At 38.3% G+C, this 11,873-nt stretch overlaps 2 protein-coding genes across 2 annotated transcripts; one reads left to right on the top strand and one right to left on the bottom strand.

Moving 5' to 3' along the window:
* Window positions 1–4,047: 4,047 nt before the first annotated feature.
* LOC110274763 (uncharacterized) lies at window positions 4,048–5,939 on the bottom strand. Its single transcript, XM_021130016.1, has 2 exons — window positions 4,620–5,939; window positions 4,048–4,434 (listed from the first exon to the last, which is right to left on the bottom strand). The coding sequence occupies exons 1-2, from the start codon at window positions 5,937–5,939 to the stop codon at window positions 4,048–4,050; spliced, it is 1,707 nt and encodes a 568-aa protein (XP_020985675.1).
* Window positions 5,940–7,857: 1,918 nt separating this feature from the next.
* Window positions 7,858–8,838, top strand: LOC110274762 (probable carboxylesterase 18). Its single transcript, XM_021130012.1, has one exon. The coding sequence runs from the start codon at window positions 7,858–7,860 to the stop codon at window positions 8,836–8,838; it is 981 nt and encodes a 326-aa protein (XP_020985671.1).
* The last annotated feature ends 3,035 nt before the right edge of the window (window positions 8,839–11,873 follow it).

The raw sequence follows: 11,873 nt of genomic DNA, 5'->3' as shown, positions 1-11,873 counted from the left end.
TGAGTAAACCAACTTTCCATCAACATTCTTCTTAAACGTTCCACCATGATGGAACATTATATCCAGCAACTTCTCCATCTGTATCGAAAAAAATATACAACATTTTTACTAAAATATGGAATCAGGAAACAACAACAGATCATATTCCAAAATTGCTAACTAACAACTACTTCAGTCACTATGCCATTATAGAAATGCCCATATTTTCGGTTTGAAAATAGAGCATTCTGATAACCACTACCCGCACCACCCAATGCAAAAACGCTAGCTACTAACATAGCATCCATAGTTTCCCATCAATCTACACCAATTTCCCATGTAAAATCCATAATGATGGATACCTTACCACTATATAAAATAGAACAAGACTATCTAATGTACTACATGCCTACCTCTGTCACAGGGGATTTCACACAGAATCTTTGCTCCTTCCTTCACCGATCTTCAGCCAACGATGACCAGGTTCCTCTGAACTCTAAATTGTTTCACTCTGAAAAGCCACGCCAGGGCTCACGAATGCCAGGGTTTGGTGCTTTCATTTCGTAGAAGATGAAGAAGACGAAGTGATCTTTGAATATTAGGGGGAGGGGGTTTGAACGTTTTGTAAATGCTTACTTGAAACGGTGTCGTCTATTAATGAGTTTAGCGCCAAAACCCAATACGACGACGTTTACCATTTTCCAGCGTGGCACTCATTCGCCACGTCACTCCCGCCGGCAAGGAATATGACCAGAAAATATGAGGGAGACCACGTTGATGCATTTTTTCCGATCTAGAGGACTTAATTAGTGCAATTGGGAAGTCAGGGACTAAATCGGTGCATTTTGTGAATCTCAGAGACCACTTTGGGGTTTAACTCGAAATTGCATCTCCAAACCTAACACAAATTTTTGAAAACTAAACCTAAAGTTAAGAAACTCAATATCATTATATACTCCACTTCAAAAAAATTTTACCAGACGTAGAAAGAATTTGAGGAGATAAAATTTGAACTTGGCCTATAAAGCTCCTTAGAAGCAATTGCTCAATAAAAAGCGAGCTCCTCCTAAGAAAATTAACTTTACCCACATTCCATTATGTTGTTCATAATATATGAGTAGATTCAACTATTCTTCAGTAAAATAGAGTTCATTACCCATTCATTAAACTTTTATATCTATGTAATTAGAACATGAATCAGTGAATACAGCTCGAGGTGGTATTTGATTGATGTGATGCATTGTAAACGGTTACGGCAAAGGAAAATTGCGTTGTAGCTTTAGATGAAAAGAACAAGTTTGAGTAAGAACAATCATCAAATTATCAAAAGAATAATAGAATTGCTACATTAAAAAATATCATAAAAAATTATAACTTGTACCTTGAAATGATCAATTTCGATAAAAAAATAAAGAATATATTCTTATTATATGAAATAGTCAAGAAAGAATAACAAATTAAAAAAGGGTTAAGTACGATTTTGGTCCCTATTATTTAGACTAAAAATTTTATTCATCCCTAACCTTTTTTGTATTCGAATTCGTCTCTAAGGTTCAATTTGGTTTTAATATCGTTATTCGGACTAAAATACCCTTTTCTAACAAATCTTCTCCAACAACTTTCTTCACCAAAATACTCAATTTCTCTTTTTTTTTCTTATTTTTCATCCAACAAGAAACACCAGTAGCATCAATAAAAGTTTTGAAACAGAAGCAAAAAGAATAAACAAAAAATACCAACAACAGCAACAAAAAATAGAAATAAGATAGTAAAAAATATAATAAATAAGAAATAGAAGCAGAACCCAATACCAAAGAATGAACAAATCTGTATTCAGATATCAAAGAGTCAACAAAATAAAATAAAAAATAGACTTGGAACCCATGGAATAGCAACGAAAATGCGAGGTGTAGCAGCGAAGAGCAGCGCGGGAAAGTTCACTGGGAAACAAAAACGGCAACGTGACTCTGACTCCACTGTCTCCACCACGTCCGTTCATGGATGTGCTAGCGCAGGAGCAAAAACGGCGACAGCGGCGCGCGACATTTCCCTTACCGGCATCATCACCACCTTCTTCTTCTTCTCCTCTCTCTCTCTCTCTCTCTCTCTCTCTCTCTCTCTCTCTCTCTCTCTCTCCTTTTCAGAATGCTGGCTACGTTCTTTTTTTATTATTTTATAATATTTGTTAAGAGTAATTTGGTCTAGAATTTTAAGATTTAGGTAAAAATGATGTTTTTAAAACTAATTTAAATCTTAGAGACGTATTTAAATGCAAAAAAAGTTAGAGATGAATAAAATTTTTAGCCTAAATCATAGAAAATAAAATCGTACTTGACCTTTAAAAAAATACTTTGACTCTCAAATTTAAACTCTTAAACCACAAAAGAAACACTTTATATAATCTTTAGTAACACAAAATTAATTATAAAAATTATTTATTGATATATCAATATTAATTTGATACTAATAAGATACACACATGCACAATAAAAAATATTAACAAAGTTATTAATGTTAATATCATATTTATAGTTAATTATATTTGATTAAAAATTATATTATAGTGACTAATAATTAGAATGATTAAATATTAATATAATTAAAATAATTAAAAATATTAATGATTTTAATCAATATAATTATATATTAAATACTTATTTTTATATAAATTACAAAAAATATTTTTTAAACAAATTAAAAAACAAATATGTATACTAATACTAGAACGTACTATGTTAATATTTTTAGTATTAAAATACTATTCGTTATAGGATAATATAATGATAATGATGAGGGTAAAAAACGCAAATAAGCCAGGCTGAGAATTTGTTTATTCAAATTAGTCAAAATAAAAATTTTTTCAGCATTCAACCAATGATCACTTTAATGTAATTCAAATCAATATAATTCGAACTACATTTGCAAGTAATTCAAAACAACATGCTTCGAATTAAGAGCATAGAAAAATGCATGTAGTTCGAATCAAGTTATGTAGAATTAGAATAGCATAATTCGAATCGATACAATTCGAATTAGTAGGGGAACGTGACACTAAGAAGTTCAAATCATATTGATTCGAATTTTTCATTGTTGGTGAGTTTAGGTAATTCGAATTGAGTTGATTTGAATTACTAGTGAGTTGCCTATATAAGGAGTGCGAACCAAGCTCATTCGAATCAGTTTCCATTCCTCATACCCCACCAAATCCCAAAGAAAATGACCCAGAATCTGTACAACAAAGACTCGAGAGCCATATTAACGCGATGGGGGATGATCCCGGAAGGCTGTATCGTTTGGATGGAGTCGCTCATATTGCCGGGGGTGATCAACGACGAGGTTAGTGATTTTTGATAGCGGTATATGTTTAGTGGTTTTTTGTTATTACTATATGAGAGTGGTTTATTAAAGTGGTATTGCTAGTGGTTTATATAAGATGTTTTGCATGCGATTTTGTATAGCGGTTTTGTATGCGATTTTGTTGATAGTTTATGTTAGCGGTTTATGTAGGTGGTATTGGTAGTTTTTAATTTGAGTGGTTTTGGCCGGTAGTTTTTGTAAGTGGAATAGCCCGTGGTTTATGCTAGTTGTTTTTTGTATGCGGTTTGTGGCTGCTGTGTTTCTAGTGGTTTTTTGGATGCGGTTTGACTATGCGATTTTGCTAGTGGTTTAATATGTCTCATTTTGCATGTGGTATTTATTAGCTGTTTATGTCCTGATTTATATTTGTAACCGGTATTTGAATTTGTTCTAATCATGTGGTCCATGTAATGCGCAGCCCCGGCGTTGCATATCGAGTATGCGGCGGCAGCAGGGAATGCGACTCGGTGAGAGGTACGTTCCGTACTTGCAGATGGCTGGATTTTACCATCTTGCGAGACTGAAGGACAGATGGTTCCGATTAGACGAGCCGCTTGTGAGTGCATTCGTCGAGAGGTGGCGTCCGAAGACGCACAATTTTCACATGCCGTTCGGAGAGTGCACGATCACACTCTTGAGGATTGAATTCACACACTCAGAGATATTCGTCGTCATGTGACCGAATCTCCGGCCCTCATCGCAATACTGTGTTCACAATGAATACTCAATCCGGTTCGTCCAATCACACATCGCCGGGTCTTCCGAGCGTAGAATATCAAACCAGTAATCGATCTCGACCTCGGTCTTAGCATAGACAGCGTTCACAAGAAGCCTCCTTGCATCTTTACCCTTGAAGGTGAGGACAAAATTTGCTGCCACGTGTCGAATGCAGAAAGCCCGGTATGCAGCCGGAGGTAGCCAGCCCCCGTCGGGAGCCTCAAGCGCGGCCTTGATGCCGTTATGCCTGTCAGAAATAACGAGCAACCCCGGCTGTGGTGTAACGTGCTGCCAGAGGTGGGAGAGAAAGAATGACCACGACTCAACATTCTCACCCTCGACTAGTGCGAATGCAACAGGGAGTATGTTGGAGTTCCCGTGCTGTGCAATCGCAACAAGCAACGTACCCCATACTTGCCATATAGATGGGTCCCATCAATACTCACCAATGGCTTGCAATGACGAAATATCTCGATACACGGTGAAAAAGTCCAAAACAGTCTGTGAAAATAAGTCTGAGATTCGTCCAGCTGTCCCCCAACTCAAATAGGGCTAGTCCGAAGAACTGCAATAGAACCAGGTATGGTCAACTGCACTCCTAACACCCACCTTGGGAGCTCGTTGTACGACTCATCCCAGTCACCATAAATGACGGCAACAGCCTTCTGCTTCGCCATCCAGACCCTCTTGTAGGTAGGCCTGAACCCATAGTGTGAGGTCGTCGCATTTAGGAGCACCTTGATGCTGACAGATGCATCGGCTCTAACCATTGGCATAATGAATGCCGATATCACATGATAATCCAAACTCCTGTGATCGCTGGAGATAGAGCTGGCCAGACAAGTATGCGGTCCATTGTACCGTTTGACCTCCCAAATGCCCTTACGCTGTCGGAGACTCAGCCTAATCAACCATGTGCACTCATTCCCGAACTCAGAACACTTGCCAACATAACGGCGATAATCAGACTCTACTACCTTGTACTGTACACCTCGGCGGATGCTGTAAGTCTTCACACTTAACAGCGCAGCCTCTTTATCCTGAAATTGCTGACCAACCTGAAACTCTGTCATACCAGCTGACCCTTCTGCATCTCTAGCGCCAAATCCAGCAGGCTCCCCAGGTACCCCCTCCTGCCTCATAGCATCCAGGTCCAAAGATGAAAAATGTGGAGGGTACTGCTGTGTGCCAGAGCTAGAACCACCACCCGCACCGGCAAGCTCACTCGCTCCAATATCATCGCCACTGTCATCAGCAATCATATCCGACTCGACATCATCGTCTTCTAGATCATCAAACAATCCATCTCCATCCCCAGCCGGTGCAGGACATTGTACAGAGGTATGTTGATGTTCTCCTGTTCCAACCTCGTCGCCAACACTGCCGTTGAGATCAACAGTGAACGAAGGGGAGGCGACAGGCGGGGCGGGTGGCTCGTACGCAGGGACTGAGGAAGATGCAACGGCAGGTTTGGAGCTAGAACCGGCAACCATCGCTAAAGTGTTGGTATTCCGGTTCGAACCCCCCGAGCTGGACACCACATCAACGAACTTTGCCAACAGCTCCGGTGTCCTCACTTCGGGAAACTGCCGGCGACAAAGAAACATGACCTGCAAGTCCTCATCACTCCCGATCGTGAAACAATCATACTTCACAGTATCTTGGAGCACCGTGATTGGAATGCGATAGAAAAACTTCTTAACCCTTTTCACACCATCCAGACCAAGTTTCAGTAGTACAGAGCTAGCAAGGTCATCAAAGCTCGTCGTAGAACTCACGATAATACATAGAGGATCCTTATCGGTGAACTTGACACCGGAACGAGTTTTCCGCTTAATCGATCCACTGTGGTGAACCAACACTATAAAACTGTCCTCCCCAGCCATATGACCCCTCTCTAATGAGGGCAACTCACGTTCATCACATATATATAGAGGTCTGGTACACACTAATTTGAAACAACCTAATTCGCACTATATACACATAATTCGAATAAAGTAATTTCGAATTAAGGCTTGCTTTATTTTTCCTACTAATTCGAATCGAGTTAGTTCGAATTTATGCTATTATTAATTCGACACATGTTGATTCGAATTACATGCAATTTTTTATGCTTTTAATCCGAAGCATGTTGTTTCGAATTACTTGCAAATTTAGTTCAACTGATGTTGATTCGAATTACATAGAAGTGATCTTTAGTTGAATACTGAAAAAATTTTCATTTTGGCTGATTTGGATAAAAAAATCCTCAACCTGACTTATTGGTGTTTTTTACCCTAATGATGAATGGAACCTATATATACATCCAGATACATTGTTATCAAAAACTTCAATTATATAATTTAAATTCAGAGGTATTACATAATTAATAAATATTTAATTAGTAATAATTTATACATATAAATTAATAAAATTTGTATCTATATTTATTATAATTTATACACATAAATTAATAGAATTATTTATTAAAAATAATTTAATATTTATACTAACTAAATAACGATCAAAATTGCTAAAAACGGCTGACTTTAAGATTTTCTAATATAAAGAAAAAGTATAAGGAGACAATAGAGATATTGTACAATGCATACAATAGGATTAATTTAAAATTTAAAATATTTGATAGGCAATTAATTAATTTTAAATTATAGGCAACTAATTAAATTTGAATAGTTTTCAATTTGAAATTTAAATCAAAATATTAAGTTTTGGAAACAAATAAACTACCTCCCTCTCTCACTTCTCTCTCTCAATACGGTTTGTCAGCGTTCTATGTCTTTCTTATAGAGTCTCGCCAGTACACTAATGCCACGGTCACCAGCCGCCATCGGAAATCGCGCCGACACTGTTCCGACTGGTGCCGTCGCCGCATAGGCCACCGCCAAGGGAGGACGCACATATTGTGTGGGTCGAACTAACGGCTCCGCAGCAACCTGGACGTCCAGCACCTCCGTCGGTGTGTGCCTTCTTCCCGACACCGTCTTCACCTCCTCCGATGCGCCTTCGCTTTCTCCCATTCCTTCAAGTCTATTCTCACCGATGATACCACCATGTTCTTCTTCTTCGGATCCCAGCATGGTTAGCTTCTTTCTTGATTTGAGCCCTATGCTTCACAATAGTGCTGCTTTTGTCATGACTAGTCCTTTAAAATTATGTTTCGCCACAATAATAGTTTCTTCTGTTTCTTCATCTTCTTCTATTTTAATGGTCAATTTAGGATAGTCATTTTAGTAGGTATGCGGATAGTTATTTTATTTTTATGTAGATGATTATTTTGATTGGATTGAGTTTAGTTATATATAATTAAAATATGTTAGATGTTCAATTCATTAGGTATACGAATGATTATTTTTATACTTAAGTGAATGTTTATTTTTATTAAGAGTGAGTGGCATGTGGCAAGTCAAGTAGCAACAGATGGTTATTTTTTTGAAATAACTAACGGAATTTTTTTAAAATTTGAAATTTGACGTGAAATAACTGAATAAGAGTTTTTAAATTTATTATTTCGTTGGTAATTTTCATTTTTAACTCATACTGAACTAAATAAGCAGCCAATTGTACACATTGCACAAATACCTCATTGGCTCCCTAGTAGGAATCTAATATAAATTTTACCGTGACAAATTAACTCCACGTGCCCTTTTTGTTAAATGTGAAAACCAACTTATTAATACAAGTTTCCACTAAAAAAAGAAAGAAAAACAGTAATAACTAACCATAACAGAAACCAAAAGCGTTCGTTACTTTCCGCACTTGTCGTTACAGACTCACTCACTCATTCATTCTTAGTTTCTTACAACAATGTCGCTTCCATGGAAGATCAAGCTTATGATCTCAGCCTACTCGTGCATCCGCAAAGCCTGCTTCCGCCATGACTTCACCATCAACCGCCGCCTCCTCAGACTCTTCGACCCCAAAACACCGCCCACCCCACCCTCCTCAGTCGATGTCACCGTCGACCCCTCCCGCGACCTCTGGTTCCGACAATACACTCCCTCCCACTCTACCGCCGCCGCCACTGCTACCGGTGACACTCTCCCCGTCGTAGTATATTTCCACGGCGGCGGATTTGCAACTAACTCTGCCAACACCGTGTTTATGGACTCGTTTGCCAGGCGCGTGGCCAATCACGTCCGCTCCATTGTGATCTCAGTTAATTACCGTCTTGCCCCTGAGCACTGCTGCCCCGCCCAATACGACGACGGGTTTGACGTCGTCAAGTTTCTTGACTCCGTGGACCCCACGCGCCTCCCTCCTGGCACTGATCTTGGCCGGTGTTTTATCATGGGCGATAGCGCTGGTGGGAATTTGGGACACCACGTAGTGGCACGTGCTGGCGCCTGTAAATTTGAGCGCGTGAGATTGCGCGGGCTGATTGCAGTTCAGCCGTTTTTTGGCGGGGAGGAAAGGACCGAGTCAGAGATCCGAATTGGGAACGGGGCTCCGGGTTTGTCGGTGGACCGGGCTGATTGGTTCTGGAAAGCATTCTTGCCGAAAGGGTCGAACCGGAACCATCCTGCCTCAAACGTGTTCGGGCCAAATTCGGCAAGATTTTCAGGCTCGAAATTCCCGAACACACTCGTGGTGATTGGTGGGTCCGACCCGTTGCAAGATTGGCAAAGAAAATATTGCAAGGGTTTAGAGAGTGCAGGAGTAGGAGTGAGGTTGGTGGAGTATCCAAATGCATTTCATGGGTCTTATGTGTTTGAGGATTTGCCTGAATCATCTTTGATGTTAGATGAAATTAGGGACTTCATGTCACAACAATTGAAGGTGACATGATTAACAATGTTACAGGCAGTCTGGCACCTTCACTTCTTAATATAATGGATTTTATATCAGATTATAAAATGATTCTTCACAAATATTAGTTAAAACTGTCAGTCATGAATTTCCATTTATAATAATTCATGATATTTCAACACTTAGTAGGATTGTTATAAGGACGTGTTATTGAGGCACATTGTTTGGCTGAAACCATATTTAGCGAGTGAAACTCTAAAATGGTCCTTCAAATTGGGCCCGTGTACCAATGTTACCCCTCAGTTTTTAAATGTTCTAAATGCACCCTCTAATTTGAGTTCTATGCAAAATTCTGGTCCTTCCACCCAATTCCGGCATGACTCAACAGCGGTACGCTGAGCTGGCAGTTCCACCCCACTCCACGTATGCTTCATCATTCTCCACCATCACCATTGTTCCTCCTCTTCTCCCAACGGAGCTATTACCTTTTTCTCTTCTTCCAATCCTCATTTCCCTTTCTCCCTTCCTCAAACATTATAGCCCTTTCCATTGGCCTAAGGCTGAACCACCACCGTGAGCCACCATAGCCTCCACCATCTGCGACCACCTCGTCCAACCTCCTCCCTCTATCCTCTCCTTCCCCATCAGGTCCAGAAATGTCGAGCTTTCTTCCTGGCGAACCACTTCCGTCGGGCGCCGCCAATCTGCCATCTTCATCACCCTCTTCCACGCACCGAACCCTACCCCTATCGCAGCTTCCAGCATCTCCATCGCCACCATCATCACCTCTGACTTTTACCCAGACCCGCCACATCTTCCTCCCCCATTTCCTCTTCTCAGCTAAAGAGTCGGGTACCTTTATCTTTGTTCCTCATCACCGAACTACTACTACCGCAATAGCCGCTGCAACCACTACTCTGCTGGTGTCCTCCCCTCGTCTGCTTCTCCTTGTCATTTCCATCACCCATGATGACTAACCCTCATCTCCTTCCTCACGTTTCGGTTTGCCTTCTTTCCTTGTCTGACCACCCCAACTTCCCCTATTAGTTTAGGTTTTTATTTAGAATTTAGTTTTAATTTTCACCAGTTTTAGGCTTAGTTTAGTTTAATTATCTGTTTTAATTGATTTTAGGTGGTTATAATAGGTTAATTTAGTTTGTTGGATTCTGATTGTTGTTGAAAGTGTATAGAAATATTCTCCAAGCTTAAGGAAGAAGAGAAAAGAACAGAGAAAGAAGAAAAGAGAAAGGGTTGCGGCGGTGGTTCTCAGGTAGTGATCTGAAGGCTGGTGAGAAGGAAAGGCCGCCATGCTTGAGGAAGGGAGAAAGGAAAAGAGAATTGGAAGAAGAGAGAAGGGTAGTGGCTCCGTTGGGAGAAGAGGAGGAACGATGGTGATGGTGGAGGGTGATGAAGTCCACATGGAGGTGGTGGAACCGCTAGCTCAACCGCTAGCTCAGCACTCCGGCTGCTGAGTCATGCCGGAATTGGGTGGAAGGACCAGGATTTCGCACGAAACTCAAATTGGAGGGTGCATTTAAAGCATTTAGAAACTGAGGGGTAACATTGGTGTACGGGCCCAATCTAAAGGACCATTTTGAGGTTTCACTCCACATTTAGCTGAAACCACATTGTTTGGCTTTGTTGAAATTAAGCTCAACCATATTTCTTTTTGAGCAACAATACAAAACTCAACCATATTCTTCCCAAATTATTTCTACTGTCAATCAAACACAAACCTTATTCAAATAAGGATGGCACACACTTGCCTTTTTTACTTTTCAGTCCCATTTCCTCTCTTTAATAAGCTCACCTTTTCTCCTTCCACTCTTCAATGAGAAGGGAAGATAGAGATCTATAGGGGCTTCGAATTTTGCTAGGTAAAGCATTAAATGTTTTAAAGGCAATTTCCCAACCTTCTTTATTTGTACTTAAGTCATCTCTCTCTATCATTGAATTGAGTAGAATAACACTTCTCTTCTATTGAGAATTTTATTTATAGGAAGAATCAGGAATCTTATTGATTAACTTCCTTATCTGTGACTAAATAAAATTTGAAAATAGGTACTTATTTAGAACCAAAGAAAGTATCCTTAAGTTACTTAAATTCCTATTAACAGGACATGAAGCTACCACTCAAATTACCTAAGACTGCGTTTATTTCCTGGAACTAGAATTGAGATTGAGGGATTGGGACTGAGTATAACTAAAATTTCAGTTCACATAACCTTTGCAGTGGTCCTTGCTTTAATAGCTACTAATGGTAAATTTTCTTTTTTAACTTTGCTTTATTTTTTAGAACATATTAGAAAGTTTATATAAAACTCTAATCTATTCTTAATATATAAAAATAGATACATAAGCATGTACCATATTATTTTTAAGGCATTTCTTTTCTCTTACTAATGCCATGTTAGTAATATTGCTTACTTGGCATAATTTTAGAATCAACCATTCAATTATTGCTAAATCAAATATTATTTCCAAATAAGCAAAAAAATAAAATATACAAATAAAAAACTAAAATATAGAATCCAATAACTTTGTAACCTCCAAATACATTGAATTCATATTCCTATATTTATTATATCTTACCGTTATAAACAATACAATAAATTTATAACCACAACAATTAATTTATAAATTAAAAGTTAAAAAAATGAAATTATATTTTATTATTATAATTATGTTTATTATAATCATTTTAATTTTTGCCAATGAGTTATACCTTAAATGGTATAGTCTTCCATATTGGTCGCGTCTGTATCTTTGGTAAAAAAAATCATTTTATTTTTTAAAAGTAACACTAGGTACAAAGAACTATTATTGTAGTTTTTACTTATTATTAAAAACAAATTCTATTTTATTTTACCAATATAAATTTTGAAAAGAATATTTGAAAACTAAAAAAAAAAAACAAATTTATTAAAAGAGTATCAAAACAAAACAAAAAAATATGATATTAGACATACATTTTCATATTAGATACAAATAAAAAACTAAAAAATAAAATCCAACAAATTTGTAATCTCCAAATACATTAAATTATTTATTATATCTTACCGTTATAAACAATA

The sequence above is a fragment of the Arachis duranensis genome, unplaced genomic scaffold (assembly GCF_000817695.3).
Source record: "Arachis duranensis cultivar V14167 unplaced genomic scaffold, aradu.V14167.gnm2.J7QH unplaced_Scaffold_165934, whole genome shotgun sequence".
In the NCBI taxonomy this organism is placed as follows: Eukaryota; Viridiplantae; Streptophyta; class Magnoliopsida; order Fabales; family Fabaceae; genus Arachis; species Arachis duranensis.
The sequence above is the reverse complement of the archived record's forward strand: the minus strand, read 5'-3'. Positions and strand labels throughout refer to the sequence as shown.